The sequence below is a fragment of the Protomyctophum parallelum genome (assembly GCF_964188405.1).
Source record: "Protomyctophum parallelum genome assembly, chromosome: 3".
In the NCBI taxonomy this organism is placed as follows: Eukaryota; Metazoa; Chordata; class Actinopteri; order Myctophiformes; family Myctophidae; genus Protomyctophum; species Protomyctophum parallelum.
Window position 1 is genome coordinate 31,489,968 of NC_139698.1, and position 19,248 is coordinate 31,509,215.

At 39.4% G+C, this 19,248-nt stretch overlaps 2 protein-coding genes across 2 annotated transcripts; one reads left to right on the top strand and one right to left on the bottom strand.

The window, feature by feature from the left end:
* The first annotated feature begins 1,443 nt into the window (after nt 1–1,443).
* LOC310855852 (uncharacterized protein) lies at nt 1,444–9,939 on the top strand. The gene is made up of 3 exons (XM_083761014.1): nt 1,444–1,853; nt 5,285–5,881; nt 8,096–9,939. Exons 1-3 carry the CDS (start codon nt 1,769–1,771, stop codon nt 8,113–8,115), a joined length of 702 nt encoding a protein of 233 aa, XP_083617140.1. The 5' UTR covers nt 1,444–1,768; the 3' UTR covers nt 8,116–9,939.
* A 4,150-nt stretch (nt 9,940–14,089) lies between these two features.
* On the bottom strand, nt 14,090–19,061 carry LOC310855619 (2-iminobutanoate/2-iminopropanoate deaminase-like). The gene is made up of 6 exons (XM_083760706.1): nt 18,905–19,061; nt 18,135–18,240; nt 17,595–17,649; nt 17,416–17,484; nt 15,715–15,770; nt 14,090–15,619 (listed from the first exon to the last, which is right to left on the bottom strand). Exons 1-6 carry the CDS (start codon nt 18,967–18,969, stop codon nt 15,560–15,562), a joined length of 411 nt encoding a protein of 136 aa, XP_083616832.1. The 5' UTR covers nt 18,970–19,061; the 3' UTR covers nt 14,090–15,559.
* Nucleotides 19,062–19,248: the final 187 nt, after the last annotated feature.

Genomic DNA, 19,248 nt, shown 5'->3' on the forward strand with positions numbered 1-19,248 from the left:
CAAATGAATCAGATGCCAGAGGTTGATTTTGAAACACTCAACCATGACGACAGTGCACTGAATGCTAGATTCACAGATCAGGAAATCAACAAGGTTATCTCAAAATTTAAATTGGGCAAGGCAGCAGGTATTGATCAAATCTTAAATGAGTATATCAAATGCACAGCAAGCATTTTTATGCCACTATATACAGCCCTGTTTAACAAGATCCTTGACTCTGGTATCTTCCCTGAAGTTTGGACACTTGGCATGATCATACCAATTTTCAAGAAAGGCAATACTGCCGACTGTGATAACTATAGAGGGATCACGCTTCTGAGTTGCATGGGTAAATTTAATAACATTGACTGGTTGAAGCGAACTGTTGAACAAAGGTTGAAAGACCAGTTTTTGCAAAAGTGGCAAAGTGAACTCAATAGTATGACATCATGTGACATCTATGTTGAATATAAACAAGAGTTAAAACTAGAAAAATATCTTCTATGTGAAAACCGTAAGTATAGACAGGCTATTTGCAACCTTAGGCTAAACAACACAAGAATCCCAAAGGTCATCGGTAGATATAAAGGATTGGAAAGAAATCAGAGGATTTGTAACCTATGTAAGGAAGCCAGAATTGGAGACGAGTATCATGTTTTGTTGGAATGTAAGAATACTGACATTATGAATTTCAGGCAAAAATACCTGCCACTTTATTTCTTTACCTACCCTTCTATGTTTAAACTAATTGCATTACTAAAATCTGAAAAACAAAAAGTAATTTATAAATTGCGTGCTTTTCTGAAAAATTTTCTCCCACTGCCACTGTATAAATAGGGAAAGCCTTACGATATGTCTATGTATATCGTGTAATCTGTAATGTATTGTATACTTTCGATTGTATACTTTTATGAATCTGTGCTCCAAACCATGTGATCATGGTCGTGAGTTAAATAAATGATGAGGTTCCCAAGTTGCATCGCTCTCAAGTAGGCCGGTGGCCGACGCACGTACAGGTCTAGTTGTACCAATAATACAAACTTTGTGGTGCTGTGTGCATTGGTCCTACTTCTAATACACACACAATCAGTAGGCTACTGTAAAAAAAACTGACTGTATAGCCTGTAGGACTGAGATGAAACTTAAAAGCCATTTTCATCATGTCAGTGAGGGCCGAATGGATTTCTGGGATCAGCTTCAGCCAGCAAGTGTATAAAGATTTCATTAGCCTACCTGTCATAACTTGTCATTGTGTCATTTCAAATTGTATAATAATAAATAAAATGCAGTTACAGTAGCGTGTTATTGCGAAACATTGCCACATGGTGGTGCATTTTGTCCCAGAGGTGAAGATTGCTTTGTAGGGGAGGAGTAAAGAAGCACATGCCTCATCAAACATTGTGGGGGATCTTCTGGAGAGGTGGGGACTGCTTTGTAGGGGAGGAGGAAGAGCTCGAATGCCTCCTCCTCCTCAATGTGGACAGAGTTTAAGTGTGAGTGGGACACTGGGGGAGGCAGTCGGGAGATACTCTACTCACCATTTCAACCCTTGCTATTTAACTGTTGTTGCTCACCAGAAGCAGGAGAGGGTCAGCAGGCCATGCATAAACACAGACCAGGGGATATAATGGTGTCCAGCTATTCTTAGGAACCGACGAGCTGTTCATGCTTTCACGACCAGCCGTTCTCCGTCTGTGCTAACAGAGAGCCATTGGAGCATTTCCACTGCTGTATTAGTCTCACAGTTTGCCATCCAACCTTATCTTACGAAGTACAGTGTTCTTTAAACATGGGGTGCTCATCGTCCAGCTCGCAGACTGTTGATCAGGAGAAAAGACCTGGCACAAAACCAGAGGAGAGCAATGGAGATGCATGTAAGTACTTAAAAAATAAAAGTGAAATATATTATATTCTCTATTGGGATTGATCCCTGTTATTTGGAGTAACGGTGGACGTACACTGTGTGTGTGAAAACATTTTGTTCTGTCATTTCCTTCAGTTAAAAGTTATGGGGGGTGTGACTGCTTTTGCTGTTGTCGGGGGTGTTCTGGTACATCGTGTGCTTTCTCACTGCCACTCTGTTGAACATAATATTCCCTGTAACACAGCTATTTCAGTTTTATTTTCCTCACTGTCAGTATAGTTCATTGGCATATTGCCATTCATCATAGTCTTGGATCAAGGCGGACATCAGTCATAATACATATATTATATATGTATGTACCTTGTATCGAGGTATTTTGTGATTGTCACAGATCTGTATTTAAATGAATGTCCAAGTTTATGCAAAGAGTGTAAACTACTAAATCCTGAAAAGGGAACGATTTGTATTAATCCTAATCAGACCTCAACCTCTCACCACTTGGCACTATGATTTTTGTATTGTCCCCAAAACGACCTGCTTGCAACGCATGTCATCGTATATGAAATATTATATGCACAGTGCACACGTGAACAAAAGGTTCACGTGTCGTTTACCCTAAACGCAATAGTTCTGACCAAACCAGTTTGCTGTGATTCAAGGAAGTGCTGCTGTGTTTACTTTGACTTCAAGTTCAACAGATAATCTGAAGCAATTCTAGCTCTGGTCCAAAGCTCTAATGCCTTTGTTTAGGGCATTAGAGCTATGGACTAGAGCAAAAGCAATTCCCTCAAAGTTACCCATAATGTGACCCAAAAGGTGTGAATAATATATCCTTTCAAGTAGCTTGCTGTGTGCAGTGTGAATTGAATTCCTATAGATTCAAGTATGTATCATTAAAAGGTGATCACTAAAAACTCGTATAAGTTTATAGGTAGATATGTTCCATCCTCAATTCCTCAGGCTGTGTTCCCTATTTACCACAACACCGCTGATTCCACAGATTTACAACTGTCTCAGACAATGGAGGAGCGTCATGCAAAGTTGGGGGGGGGGTGTACACACAAGAAGGGTGACCTCTTGGAGAGAGCCCACATCTCCCGCATGTTCACTACATGCAGTAGTGCAGCAAATGCCTGTCTTTCACTACTGCATGCGTGTGTCATGTTCTACATGAGAGACAGCAGTGTCATTGCCTTGCTTTGTTTTGCATGTGGGCCCTGTGTGCTACGTATAGCGTCCCACAGAGATGCCTGACATAGGGCATGATTGTTCATTCATGAGTCAGCCCTGCATTCTGCCACACGGCTTCTTCATGCCAGGCACAGCTGAGAGCTAGGGATTATGCAATTTGCATCAATATATACATGCACTGTGTGTGTGTGTACAGTACTGTATGTGCTGTTGTACGCACTGACATTAAACTGAATGTATATAATCCATCACACGTGTGTGACGGAATAATGGAGTGTCCCTTGCCGTCAAGAACTTACTCAAGGTTTAGTTATTGTCACCGATTTCAATCTAATGTCCAGTTTTTATGCAAAAAAAAGGTACAAATTGAAATTTATATTCCTGAACATGCAGTTGTGGAGCATTGTTCCTCTGTAGTTGTCTGAAGTACACAAATCGTAGCAAAGTGTATTTTGGTGTTCTCTCAACTTCTCTGTATCATGGTCATTAATGTGTTGCCTGTCAGTCGGCAATAGTCACCTGGAGAAGCTCTGTCCCATTCCAGGCTCTTACATGATCACACCAGAAGTCACTGACTAGAAGACTGTTTTGTAGACTGTAGTGTATTGTACATGTCGCCCAGGCAGCCATTCCCAGTTTTCGTTCTGGCTCCCCAGCCCCCCTCTTACTGCCCCAGGTCTGGCTCCCATCCCCCTGCCAGCCTTGACACTGTTTTGTCTGGGCTTTCAGTCATCATTGGCTGCTAAACCGTGTTGACAGGCGAGTCATCCATGATAATAGAGGCTGTTTGAGTCTCTCTCACCCCTAGCATGGTGTATCATTTTCAGTGACAGATGAGAAAGATGGCAAAGGTAAAGTATCTGCTCGAAACTCCAGAAATATCTACAAGGAGAGCGTGCTTAAAAACAGAAAACCTTCATACATATGCACTGGGTAGTGTAGACTAGAATAATTAGCTGTGAGAAATCTCTGCAAAGTTAGTCAAATAGTTTTCCAGCCCAACAGTTTGGTGTTTGTCTCTTACAGGGCCACAGGAGAGTAATGTAACTTGATCCAGATGTGCCCTGTTGGATGCACACCCCCTCAACTCCACCCTCTGCTATTCTTCACCTCCCAAAAAATAACACCAAACCAGCATTTTTGTCTTTCCCCATAGGCCTAAAAGGCGTAAAGTACCTCACAAAATCCAACACAAATCTTTTGGGACTACAACACAACGTATTCTTATTCAAATATTAGGTCACTATCAACTCTGCACAGCTTCACTCAAACGTTGGGCTGCTGTGCTGAGGCAAGGTTCCTGTGTGCCTAATGACTTCACTTGTTGTTGTTTTAGTCCTCCGTTCATTGGCTCATTTTCGTGTGGTGTGCCAGCCCGTCACATTCCCTTCCACTCATTACTCCCCGTCCTTTTTACAGGTTCCGACAGTCAAATAAAATCAGGAAGCGTCCGAACCATCCAACCGTTTAGCTAATTGGATCATTCTGGTTTGTGTCATAGATTTGGGAACAATGCTACTCAATGTGTTTGTGTGAGTTGGCTGTGAAACTGTTGTGAATTGGTAGATGCTGAATGTTGTTTTTATTCACCAGTACATATAGGTGGCTTATATATTATCAGTAAGTGTTAAAGTAGTTGACATTTTAGTTTATGTTACTTTTCAGTCTATTGTTGTTTCTTTTTTTCTGTAGTTTCAGACCTGAGGCTGAAGTTCACACCCAATGCATTAATTAAACTATGAGTATTGGAATTGGAAAAATGTTCAGTTTTCTATTGGATAAACCAAAGACAGAAGAAGACACATTGTGTGTTTTATATAATTCCTGAGTGCCTTTCTTATTTCCTCAATACCGTAGGCATATACAACATATTTCAATAAATCATCTGTATGGGCCGGGGTTGCATGACTTGATTGTTGGAAGGCGAATTGGCCATCGTTTCTCATGTATGTTGATAAAACTGTTGTCATGGCATATTTGGCAATATATTAACTGAACAGACTCCCCCACGAGGTGTTTGCAGTTTCACGTGCATGTTGTTCAGTGTTACCATGAAGTCCGTGCTACAGATTAACAGACCATTGATGTTGAAAACCATTAGTTGATGAGGTTACATTTTCTACTGCTGATGTCTAAATAACCTATTTTGTCCCGTTGTCTCAGGGGTCAAGCAGATGTCTGTGTTTCCCACCTACAGGTTATCATTGATTAACGTTTCCTTGCCTTTCTTTGTCCATATCATCATTACAGTGGTCAAGAATGGCAATGGCTTCATCCCAGAAGATGCCGAAACCATTGCGGACCAGATGCAGCTGCCCGTGCAGAGTGCCTTACCAGATGACCTTCAGCCGGGGGCTGCTGATGAGTCTGAGGCCGTGCTGATAGCCCTGGAGGCCCAGGAAGACCTGGGATCCGGAGAGGACCTCCTAGGGGAACCAGCCGTAGAGGAGGACCTTGCAGCCCCAGTAGATGATGTGGCAGCAGAAGTCGTAGAAGCAGTAGAAACTGTAGTTGCTGAAGTTGAGGCCCCTGTTGAGGCTGTGGTAGAGGAAGCGGTCGTAGAAGAAGCGGTCGTAGAAGAAGCCGTCGTAGCAGAAGCAGTAGCAGAAGAAGTCGTAGAAGCGGTGGCATCAACGGAGGAGGCTGCTGTAGTAGAGGCCGCTCCTGAAGTTGAGGCCCCTGTTGAGGTTGTGCCTGTGGAAGAGGCAGCAGTTGAAGCAGAGGTAGCAGAGGTATTAGACCCTGAGATCGCTGCTGCTTCCGTTCCAGAGATTCCAGCGGAAGAAGAGCCTGCTGTTGAGGAAACCAAAGAAGTCCTGGCAGAGCCTGCTGCAGCAGTAGAAGAAGGTATGAAATAAGAAGAAATTCAGTTTTTAATGTGTTAGGAATGTGTTGTAATATAGTGTAGTCGCACATGTTCTCTATTTTAGGCCTGCACAAACCAGTAAGGATTAAACTACAATTTTAATAATGGTGATTGCAGCCGTTGTATGGCATGAATATGCCTCCTGAGCGTTTATGACGGATGTCCAAACCAATTGATTCATCTGGCCAACACCAACTTTGACATTAAGTAGACCTTACACTACTTTTCAAGGTGTGTAATGAATCACAAATGAGAACAATAAAAGAGAGAGAGAGGGAGTGTAGTTAGCTACTTCTGCCACAGGCTGAAATAGCTGAAACATCAAAAACTTATACCAAACTTGCACTAGATGTGATAAGGCGATGCTGGGCATGCAGAAACAAGCAGCGACAGACTAAAAGGTAAAGAGAATGCACAGTGAGCCTGAAATGTTTAAATAGACCTAGTTTACAACATTGGTAAACATTGAATAATTATTCACAAGTTCATAAACACACAAATCATCGTCCTGCCTTTGAGTTGGTTGAGGTAAGATCCAGTTTCCCTCATGGGTACGGTGACAGTCACTACCAGTATCACAGGGTAGTGGTAAAGATCCAAGAAAAATTAAGTCTGCACACACAGGTTAGAAATGCTACGCTGGATCAACAGACTTTATTTTTCTTTTATGTAGTTAAAACTGTTATTTGTTCTGCACCTGGGCACTGAAGCGGATGTGCGTGTAGTATCTTGCATAGTGGTGAAGATCTTCTAGTGACCCATTTAAACTGTTCCTGTAATGAACAAACTTGAACATACTTCCCTCTCAAACTGGTGTTGTGTTTGGTTCAAGCTGATGGAATTAACAGGGTTGACATTGTTGGTCCAGGATGCCAAACAGATAATGCTCTGTGAGGAACAATGAAAGCAGCCACACACACATACATACTCTCACTGAGGCTCTGCTTGAGTGCGTCTGTTATGGGTTTATGGGTTATGGTCTGTCAAATGACTTAAGACAATGTAATGCAACCCTCCCAACATGCTTGGCTGGTCTCCAGTTGCAATGCAGACGGTACATGTTGGCCAAAGGGCATTTCGGTGAGATCAGTGAAAAAAGTGAGCAGTAAAATCTGATGAAGTCTATACTGAGTGAGCCACAATACAGTATATCACCAATAGTTTTGTTGATTTGTTTGTTGATAGCTCTACTATCTCAGTCAAAACATAATAATGCCATGTATGCACTGTTCTGGAAGCAATTCCAATGTTTCCATTGGTAAATGTGTCAAACCGGGTAGTATTTACCGTAGGAAATGTGTCAAACAGACTAATACGGGGTAGTATTTACCGTAGGAAATGTGTCAAACATAGTGCAGTAGTTGTATTTTCAAGTGCATGTGGAGTGTTTTGCCTTTAGATTACAAATTTCAAAGCAACCCTACATTAGACAAACTTAACTAGCCAAAGATTTAACGGTTCATTTTAACAAGAATTTAGTCTGCTGTATCAAATCAAGTCGAAGCACTGGTCTGTGCAGTGTTGTCTAATCTATTCCATTGACTATACTGTATGTAGAGAAATACTACAGAGACATCTCACCAGTAGTAAACTCATTAAACTTTGATTTTTAATTTATTTATATATTTTGTGTGAACTGTGTAACTCTGGTCTTCTCACTGGAAGAACATACTGTACTTTTGGGGGCAGAGAGGCCCCGGCCCTCCAGGCTGCACGTGTAAAACGCTGGTCTCATCCGGGAGAGACATTACATAACTGAGACTGCCTTCTCTCCCTCTCACTCTCTGGCAGCAATATGTGGTTTACAGGGCACGCCCTAGATGCTATATAGCCCGGTTTTTAAAGGTGTGTGCGCGCATGGGTGTGTGTCTTTTGAGGCACGCTACATAGCTATATGGCTATTCATTAGTAAACCGGCCCTGCAGGACAAGATGTCCTGACATTTAAGAAGGATTGTCATCTCTTGACATTGCCGTTGTGATATTACACATACAGTATATTCATCTTTATTTATATCATCTATTTTTATTTATTTTACTTAAGCATATATGGATAAATGGAATTGTCACACGTTGTTGACCAGTGGATGCAATGCACACACTGGTAACTAGTATGCCTGCCACACATTATTGTTTTACATGTGACTGATACTGTATGCACTGATTTCCTGTGTGTGTGTGTGTGTGTGATTGCAGATGCCAAAAAGGAGGACTAGGAAGCCCAATGAAGAGGGAGGATCCCCTGGTGAGAACAAAGCCATGAACTGTTAACCTGGTCTGGATCATTCATCATACTCACTCAGTCTACTGGTGGAGCATATTGGCCTCGTTGTCAATTAAGCCTCAAAAGTACATTATCACATAAATGCCCCCAAACCCCCCCCCCCCCCCCCCCCCCACACACACACACACACACACACACACACACACACACACACACACACACACACACACACACACAATTGCTCACTTGTTTTCTTGTTAGGATAAATTCACACATTTTCATATTCTGATCAACTGAAGTTGTTTAATGAGGAACCAAACAGATTTGTTTAATGAATGTTGCAAATGTGTTACAAATGTTCTAGGACTGTTCTTTTACACTAATCGTTTCTTTAAGTGGTCAGGCCAGGCATTTGGCGGAATCTTTGAACACATTTTATTTTGTGTCTGTGGGGGGTGTTCCATCAATTGAATTAACCCAAAGATGAAATGAAGTGTAAACATTTCTGGGAAATGATAGAATCAAGTTACTGTCAATATATACACCTATTTACCATTAATGTCACTGTTGGTGTTATTCAACGTTGTGCCTTAATACGTGTTCATTCAGGAGAGCTCATATGTCGTCAGGAGCCACATATGTACCTGTATACGCTATGAAATACATAGGTCAGGTGACCAGGTTTGCACAGAGTGAATTCATTACTATTTAAATGTTGGTACTACTTCTTGAGGAATACAAGCCAAATAATCTCAGCTGTGAATGAAATCAGATGAAGAGTTGTAACTTCAAGTAATTCCCAGCTGTGTAGCTGAAGAAGACGTTGGCCATTGCCAACAAATACCTGCTTTTGCTTGTTGGATTATTTTCTTATAGTTTTTCTATGTTGAAAGAAATGATCTATTTTAGACTTGAGCATGCAGTGTACATTCTGTCATAATCCCGTGTTTTTATTTGCTTGCTTTGTTTTACACATGGCATTGAATTAAAACCCTGCTAATGTTGACTTCAATGAGGTTCATTTAACCAATAGAATGACAATACTAAGGGTTCAGTAATAGATATGCAGTGTACATTAAATGTTAATTAAATTGTTAATAACATCTATAGTGCATGGATGTTTTTTCTTTTTCTTCTATTTTCCATATTATCTTGTTTGTTTGAAATATTTCACCACATTAAAGGACCGTGAATAAATTAACTTTGCAAGTAGTCTCGCATAGCCAGACTTTCAGAGATCTCTGCCTACTGATAGTTTCTTAGGCGGAGATATCAAAACATCTGGCTATGCAAGACTAACTTTGAGTAAGTTAAATCATCTCTGAATAAGGAAAGAAACCTGTAGTGTTGCAACTCGGATAAATTGATCCAGGGTTATTTATTGACATAACTATTCCACTGGGATATCGCTGGCAGATCTTCATAATATCTTATTCTGTATTACAACAGGAGTTTCATAGTGTTGACTCAAATGTATTACAGAGCCTGGGATTTTGCCACTTAATTTTATATGCCGGTTAGAATTAGTTCAAGTGCATTACATGCATCATGCAGTGAACATTAACAGATCATATTTTTCAATTGGTTTCGCATACTCTGTTACAAGACTGTAAAATTCCTATAAAATAACTGTTCTATATAATGTGACGCAAGTTGTTGGGATCAAATGTTTGTTTGAGGTCTGTAATCTCTTTATATCTATGCAAGGCCTTGAAAGTGGCCGTTGTGTAATATATTCATTCTGAGCTTTGTCTATGAGGTCTATGATGTCGCTAACCTTCTTAGTGTACAGAATAAAGTTTTACCTACTAATATATGCTCTGGTAATTTTGTTTTGTCTTGTTTTTACACAAGTGTGCTCTTCTCTTATTTTATCTTGTTCAATTTGAGCTGGGATTACATAAATTTGATTCAAGTGGTTCCATGCATTCATTATGTATACAAATACCAGTACCATACACTTTACAAAGATTAGGGTGCACACTGCACACATTATAATTTCAGTCAGACAACTCACGAATACATTTACCAATATTTATTACAGAATGAGTAACAAGTGTGCATATGATATTTGACTTGGCGTTCGGCTCTGCTGGATTTCTCCCTGCTCGGCACGATTAAGCACCAACATAAAACATTAAGAGCAGGGAGATAGATATACAATAAACCCCCCCCCCCCCCCCATGGGGAGCATAAATAGCAGAGCCCACTGGTGGTGCTGGGGTGGTGGTGGGAGAAAACATCACATACAACCAGGAACCATGTGCAGAGGAAGGCAGGAAGAGCATGCAGTCTAGTGAGCTTAAGTAGCCCGCCCCAATTGGTCAGCTGACTGCCACATTGGCGAATGAAGTGTGGGACTTGAACACACTTATACGCCCACATAGTAATGCAGCATGTTAACCCCTTGATTATAGTATGCGCCCTTTGAGCATGGCATGGACCTCCTTGAGTATGTCTGAATGAACTAACTCCGCAAGCTACGTCTCATGTGTCCCCACTAGTTTTTGTTGCATAAGCTATCACACGTACTTTACCATATTAATATTTACAACATTCTGAGCCCACAATAAAAAAAAATAATTCAATTAATAGAGTAACGCGATTAGGTGTTCTTGTTACACAAAGTTCAGTAACCAACAGACCCACAGTACAACAAGGAAAGCTGCTAAACGATCACGATCACCTAAAACATAGAATGAAGCTACCGTACTCAATTGAAAAAGAAAATATACATATTATTGGCAAATCTCTCAGCAACAGCGGTCTAACAGGTATTCAAGTAAGAAATGGTTGCCATATTCTAAAAAACCTACCATCATTGCATTTTACAGTAGCACTCCAGGCATTCCATTGGAAGAACCTAACCTTTTCCTGTATCACTGTAACTGTAATCCACTGGAACAACACATCATTATGCTAAAAGCTTTTTAAAATTAATTTATACTGCATACAGTGCAGGTATAAGGAAAGCCCCTCAGACGATAGGCTTTTCAATAAAAACAATTCTACAACAAACCTAATATTGAGAAACCTTTGATGTTACATGGTATTACCATTTAGCACAACATGAATGTTCTGTTATTCTTTGCAATACAGCTATTGCAGCTTTTAACTATTAAATCATTAATGGTTTGAACTCACACTGGTAATGCAACAGCATTCTCTCACTAGATCTATTGTAGGTCATCCCATTGTGGATTGTAGCTCCCTGACCCCGTTTTGAAAGCACAAACTATTCTCACTGTCCTGTTTAGTGCAATCCGCAGTCTACTACTTACTGCACAGCAGTAGCTGCATTCAATACAAATTAAAGTTTGATATAAGGATTTCTCTAGGTAGGTGTCATGCCATTTGTTCACAGCCCATCTTTGCAGAGGTCAGATACACAGTACAGTATGCCCATACTGTACACACACATGCAATTTTCCATCGGGAGCATAACAGAGTGTGGCAGTAATACTTGTTAGGCTATATCCTAAACCTAGAGCATCATACCATTAACTGAAATAAGATCTAAGGGGATGAGTTCCCTGGACAATCATGCTGCCTCACGAGATGCAAATGTAACAACGTTTAAAGTAAACTAAACTAGGGTGACCCATGAAATCAGAGGTCCCTCGATTAACTCTTGGATAACTGCATAGTCACTGAATTAAGTTTCAAATGACTTCCCATATGAGGATGAATAACATAGTATTGTAGGCCTACATGTGACAGAGCAGCCTCCAATGTTCATCAATACACATTCATTGTATTTATGATGTTCAACAATACACATTTATTGTATTTATGCTTGTGTTTATCTGCACACATGCTGTATATTAGGGGAGCTGCCCTCTCGCCTTGCCTTGGGTTGTGGTGCCTGCATAGCTGATTACATTATGGGGAGCATCTTGGGTGGATTGTTAGTACATTGGGGTCGGTTTATTACTTAGCCTTAGGTGGAGTCTGTACTATATAAAGGGGAATGGTTAAGTTGAGTGAGGGCTGCCAAGGATGACACCTGTACCTCTCCATTAAGTTATGTTGTAACTTGTTTGAGTTGCCTTTTCATTACTTACAAATCCCATTTGTGAGTAATGATTTCAACAAAACAATTATAAAGGTTTTAGCTTCAGCTATTTAACTTAACACAATCTATTACTGGTGAATAATGGGATATAATCAGGGGATATTAATAACATCTGGGAATTCATTTTCTTAACCAGTTTGTTTGTAAAGGTGTCTACTAACATATCCCACATTGGTTTCTATTCAACCACCCTAGGGGAATTTTTGTGTTTCAGTATTTTTATTAAACAGAAAAAGACATGGACAATACATGAACTTATGACACATGGACACAACATACGACACTTCTGGGCGGGAACCCCCTTCTTTAACAGTTTTTTCCCCTCTATTAAACACTTGAAAGTTCTCAGAGTGTTTAGATCAAAATATATAAGATCAACCATAATCCCAAATGGGTTGACAATAACCGGACATAAAAAACAAAAACAAAAAGTATATTCAAATCATAAAATACATATGCCATAGGGACATAAGGACAGAAAGTATATACAAATCATAAGTACCTATTTACAGTTTCACACCAAATTGAGTATTAGACATCACAATATAGCTGCCACCATCATCTCTTAGATTATGTAAATCTGACCCTACCTCCCAATTGGTATGTCATCTAACTGGCCTCCTCGGTCACTCCAATACACATAATATTTGACCACTCAACCCCTATATGAGGCACTAATGGCAGCCATGCTTCGACGAATTCGGCCAACGACGAATTCGGCTAACTAGGGGGTAGGTACCATCAACAACCAATATAAGGCTAAATGTTCTCAATTTCATTATGCTTTATGCATTTTCATTATGCATGTGACATGTCAAACTAGGGGGCTTTCATGATTCTGAATCCATTCCAAGCATTCGTTTTGTACGAAAAACACTCCTTGGGCTAAAAAAGGCCATAGCTGTCATCACAAATGTAGCCTCGGAAACACAGAGGAAAAAAAAGTCTGGGGCCAAGAAAGAACACTTCAATTCGGCATACAAAATTCTTGTTACAAAATGTATTCCCAGATTTGACATTATTCTGATAATATTCCCTGACTAATAAAGTATAATAACTGAAGTTATTGTTCACAAATTTCTTTGTCACAGGTCAGATAATGACAAAGAATTTGGGCTTTGTAAACAATATCCATCAATTAATGGATGATACAAATGTATGGGCTACTTACTGGGAATCAATAGAATAAAGCAACACTGTCTTGAAAATGTGATCCACTTCTACTGTTTTATAATAGGATATTTCACTGAGAAAACACCTGCCTGGAGCCAAATACACATCGTAACATTAACTACAGGTCAGCTAAAGTAACCTGATGCACTGCTTACCTCCAGGAAGGTTTCTATTCAGAAACGGTGTTGTCATCAGTCCCAATTTCAGCTAAGTCATTTCTTGTACAGCTCCATGAGATAAAACTGGCATAGGCCTACAGTGAATTAATGACTATTTCAATGAGTGTAAGCTTATATGAGGAATATATTTTAAGACAAATTTTCATTATAATTATGAATGCAATCAATGACGTCATTTGGTAATGACCAGGATGGGTCGTTTAATGCATTTACTTGGTGTCATGGTCAGTCTCTCAGCATCATCACTAAGAGTTAAAAGATTCCACAATATGTGACACCAATACAAGTAAAATATTAAGTTACGTATACATTCTGTGGCATTAAAGCGTATTATGTTAATACAATATAACTTATACAATTGGGGTGGCTGTATTCTGTAGCCCTTCTATTGATACATTTAAATCATGTCAAAGCTTCTCATCTAGACACAGGATCTGACACAACATTTTACCTTATGGTTAAGATTCAATTTATCCCCTGAGCAAGCAGGCAGGCTTACAGTAGATGGCTTTATATTTTTGATAAAATATTACAAATTATGTTTGGATGGAAATCCAAATGTACAGTTATTAATCTTTGAGGATGAAGAGAATCCAGGACTACTTGACTAATACGATTATCCTAACATGCTTTCTTGATATTCCATACAATCATCTTTGACAAACGTATACATCTTTTTCTTGTTATTGAGGCAATATAAAATTGTGGACTTAAAGGCTTTAGTGAGTCTGGGGATCATATTATTTGATGCCATAAGCACTGATGATAGAATTAGCTCAAGAGCATTGCAAACATCATACCCATCCTGAACGTTAATATGATGGAACTATTGGTTCTACATGCCATGTTTACATACCAAACTTTAATTCCTTGTCGTAGATATGTATATGAGTGTGTAGTATATATTTTTAAAGAGCTACTGTATGTTATATTCACGTTTGTATTTATTTCTCTATATCATCTTGCGTTAATTAGATGATCATTTGATGTCATAAAAAAATGGGTCAAGTGCATCATGCTCTGAACATGAAGAGATAATTTGGTAAACTTATCTTACCATTGGTTCTACACAGTAGTGTCATCAGAGGACTTCTAATATCCCATCTAATATGCACTTAATTAACATTAACTAACATTTGGTTCTGCATACTATGTTAGAAGTCCAGTGATTACCAGAAAACATTCTCTTGATTCTAGAAAATGTAATGAAAGTTGTTGGGCTCAAGTTTTTGTTTGATCTTTGATATCTCTCTGCTGATATCAACGCAAGGCCTTGACAAGTTGACATTCTATAATGCAATCTCTGAGCTTTGTCTGTAATGCTTACCTGTTTAATGTACAGTCCTGGGGCGTAATGGAGGGTTGCCACCACAGCAGCACATTGTGGTGTGTACCGTTCTGAAACGTTTAGTACTAGTTTTCTGGTTAACGCAGTACATATGTACTGTAGCCAATTTCGTATTAAAGAACAAAAAACTAAATGCACCTGCCATGACATAAGCTTACAGGTCTGTCATGTATGTAAAAACAAAACAACCACCAAGTGAATTAACCAAATGTATTGTGCATTAATTATTGTCCATTAATTATGCCACATAGGACAGAATGTCACTACTATGCAGTAACACAATACAACAAACAAGAGAAGGGTCTTCTCAGCCATGTCCTACCATGCCATTGAACCTGAAATAAGAGCTGGTACAAAATAAAGTGTGGGGTAATAGTTTAGAAGCTGTTTCCAAACCTTCATGCATTTTAATGAGGTGAAAGTGGGCCTGAACAATCCTGTACTTACTTACAGAACAGTGGTGAAACAAGAAAGACCTCTTGTATAATATCCAAGGATGACTTGATTACAAGACTGATATCATGAGCCTTGTGACAGAAAAACATTGATGTCTTAATATTGTATAGGCTTTTAGAAAATATGGAAAGTTCAGAGGAAACTATTCTAAACAACATGATTTACAGATCATATGTTCAATTTTTCTATCATGTGAATGTTTACATTAGGAGGCATCAGTGAGAGGACCCAACACGGCTATAGCCTCAATCTCTACAAGTCCACCCTAGAGAGAGAGAGAGAAAGAAAATAAATGATTTTTGGATCAAGCACCATCTATGTGTGAGTGGTAAAAGCCAAAGGTTATTATCAGGTACTCACTCTGGGTAAACCAGCTACCTGGTAGGCAGCCCTGGCGGGGAAGTTGGTGGTGAAAACTGTGTAATGTATTACATAACAGAGGATAAAATGAACAATACAGTAGATACATATACAGTTACAGGCAGACAAACTGAGACTCACGCACACAGAGTTTGTAAGGTAGAAAGGAAGTTGGTTCAGTTCAAACCTGGTTTTAACATGAATAGAACTGCTACTTGCTAGTGATTGAACTCATGATCTGTGGTTCTAATCTCACAAGACGAGGCCGTACTGTATGGTATATATTATGTTACGACCAATGATAGATGATTTAGTGGCATGACGGAATCTCCATTCATCTGTGCTATAGTACTGGTTGCAACCATGATGTTTCACATGGGGTCAAGTGTGTGCATTATATTTATCAAGGCTATAAAACATTTATATGTATCTACATGATCTGTCTGATCTCGTAGTCTTCTTTTTCTCGACTGTTTTCTGCTATTTCACGTTCATGATAGGCCTACCACCACATGACTTCCCCTCACTGTATATGTTTCTTTTCCCTTTTTACCTCCCTTATGATGAATTCCTGTTCTGTTCTTTGACTATATAGAAGTGTCTATTTGTACGTCTCTAAATGTTTTGATGAATTGAACAAGGTGGACCCTCTTGTAAACAAGTGTAATGCTTAATTGGGTCGTCCACGTACAGTTAACAGTCTTTGTATTGAGTTTGTGCTTGAAATGTACTGTAATTCTGCAAACTGTTAATAAATATTTCAGTCAATCAATCAATCAAACTTGCCCTGCCAAAAGCGCACATAAAATGTCCTGTTATCCATGAGGCTTCAACAAAAACCTTTATCTGTTTATCAAAATAAATGCAATTGTAGATTTACTCAATTGTAATTTGTTAGTCAGACCAGCAGCAACAGAGCTTTACATTGTTTAATGCTGCTCAATATTCTACAGGAAGAACTTTCTCTTCATAGAACCCAGCAGATCTATCTTGACTCTCTTCTGCAGTATCGCACAGGTCCATTTAGTTACATTTTCTTTGTCCATTCTCAGGGTTACATTAACACTGATAATTGTACTGTGGCCTGTTAGCTGCCACCTACTGTAGGTAAAAGACCTGATCCCTTGGCAGCAGAAGCTCATGTTTCATCCTGTGCAGTCAGTGACATGGGTGGCATATCACTGTGTGTCAGTGCCGGGTAGAAATAACGGCATGCTTAGCACTGTGCTTGACAACACTGCTACAGATTTGTCAAACAAGCTGAATGTTGCCAATACAAGTATGTGATCTGATCATCATCTGCTTCAACAACATCCAATGTATGTATCTCAGAAGAAAATGTTATCTACAGTCAGAATCTATATTTGTTCTACAGAAAACAAGGTAAGGAAGTATAAATGAGTAATCACAAACAATAAATAAATCATGTATTGTTGATGACCAGTTTAAGACAGAAATTAATTACTACCCCCACAGGCCCACACTACAAGTCTACGTGGCCCTATACTGTGTAGTTCATATAAGTTCTTTGGTCTACACTGACACCCAGGGGAAGAAGTGTGTAGTGCAGGATTGAAGGGACGACCGATTAATTTACATCAATTCAACATGTTACAAGGACTATGAAATGTAATGATGAGATATTGCCATGTAATATTGCCATGATTAACAAAAACAAAAATGCCAGTATGTTATACTTACACTGTGTATAAACATCATTCACGTTGGTGAAGTCATTCATGTCAGCTAGAAGCACTGTGGTTTTGACAACTATGGAATGAAAGAGAAAATACCATGTGGGATGCCTAAAGGTCAGCCTACATGTGCCATTTAAAATGAACTAATGCAGGCACTGATTTTCAGATAATTTTCAGACTCACCATTCTCATAACTGCACCCAGCGGCTTTAAGGATTTCACCCATATTCACAAGAGCCTGTTTGAACAAATTGTAAAGGTTTTTATAAGTCTATTCTTGTGTGCACAGCAGGGCTGAGATTTAATTCTCCATTATGACTTCTTTGTTTGGTTTGATATGATAACCATATAATAGCTTTCTGTATGTAGCCACTGCTGTACCCAGGATCACCTGCCGTACCACTGGTGGTTAGTGATACCCAGAGACCGAGTCCAGCGACCTCTAAGTCACAAAACATCAATATACTGTAGATTCCAATGAGACTTCCTGTATATCTGCAAGACTAGACCTTCAAGAAAGACATTGACCAGTTCGTCTCCAAATATTACAGAGAACTCGTCGTTGAACCAAGTCCTGCCATCATGTACTGTATAAGTACAGTGTAATAGAAGAAGCGCGCCAATCAAAAACCACATAGTCTAATTCAGTCTTCCAGGTTTTAGTTTCTGGTTTAACATCTTGAGATTTAAATCAGTTACTGAGGGGAGTTTCTGACCAATCACCTGTCTGGCCTGGGCCTGAACACCTCCTTCAACCAGCTGTCCACTGGCAGGGTCCATACCCAGCTGTCCTGAGACATACATGGTCCGATCAACCACCACCGCTTGGCTGGATAAGACACAATAAGAGAAGTATCATTGATAATGGATCCAATCATATTTTCTCTAGTGGACAGTCATTTCCCTCTTTTATTTAGTTTTGTATGAGCATTTTTCAATCACTATAACATTACATTGCTGAGAATAGCCTAAAGATGAAAGTGAATATTTTACAATTAAAATTGTTGATCTATTGTCATTTGCCATTGTCAACCATGAACCATTGGTCAGTCAGTAGGCTAGCTAAATAATACCCCAGCAAAGCTGAGATCCCAAAACTGCCCTCTGCTGCCACACATGGACAGCACTCAGTAGTGGGAGAACTCAGTAGTTATTTCTCCTACAAACTGTACTTTGTCCTCAAATGCAGTTGCAGTTCTCATTGCCCCCCCCCCCCCCGCCCACACTGCCACACACACTATTGGACAAAATGCACACGCCCCTAAAATATTCAGAAAGAATACATAATGACACATGTGGAGATTTTTTTTTTGTGAATGTATTTATCCACATTAACTCTAATCTCTAATCCTAGAGATTAGATTGTTTGATCGGATGGAAATAACAGGGACTAAAGATGTATAGTATTATTGAGATGTCACTGACTGCTGTCAATGGACACATGCCATGACACTTGGACGGTTGGACCAAGTTCATAAAAGTCGACATCTCACCTGTAAGGGCCAATAGCTGCAGGTGCTTTCGCTGTGTGGATTATCCTCCTGATGATCGCAGCCATGATTATAAATTGTATTTTTGATCTATAGATGAAATAACTGCTTTACTATCGTAGGAAAGACAGAGGTAAAGATGACAGAGTCTACACAATACACATTGGCTGTGGCAAAAAACCTTTTTACCATAATTGATGATGTAGATGTACAGAACATAATTTACATTGATTTTTATTGAGATTTTATTTTAAATGTATGTAAGACATGTATTTAGCTTAAATGTACCAAAAGAAACTACTAAATTAAAAATTTAGCCTCTCATGCTGCTAAACATGCTTGCTTAT

Excerpts from the sequence above, each read along its gene's own strand:
- LOC310855619 (XM_083760706.1), bottom strand. The coding sequence starts at position 18,969 with ATGGCTGCGATCATCAGGAGGATAATCCACACAGCGAAAGCACCTGCA. Across the intron at positions 18,241-18,904 it reads GCAGCTATTGGCCCTTACAG|CCAAGCGGTGGTGGTTGATC; the intron begins GTGAGATGTCGA and ends TGTCTTATCCAG. Across the intron at positions 17,485-17,594 it reads TGGGTGCAGTTATGAGAATG|TTGTCAAAACCACAGTGCTT; the intron begins GTGAGTCTGAAA and ends TTCATTCCATAG.
- LOC310855852 (XM_083761014.1), top strand. The coding sequence starts at position 1,769 with ATGGGGTGCTCATCGTCCAGCTCGCAGACTGTTGATCAGGAGAAAAGA. Across the intron at positions 1,854-5,284 it reads GGAGAGCAATGGAGATGCAT|TGGTCAAGAATGGCAATGGC; the intron begins GTAAGTACTTAA and ends TCATCATTACAG. Across the intron at positions 5,882-8,095 it reads TGCTGCAGCAGTAGAAGAAG|ATGCCAAAAAGGAGGACTAG; the intron begins GTATGAAATAAG and ends GTGTGATTGCAG.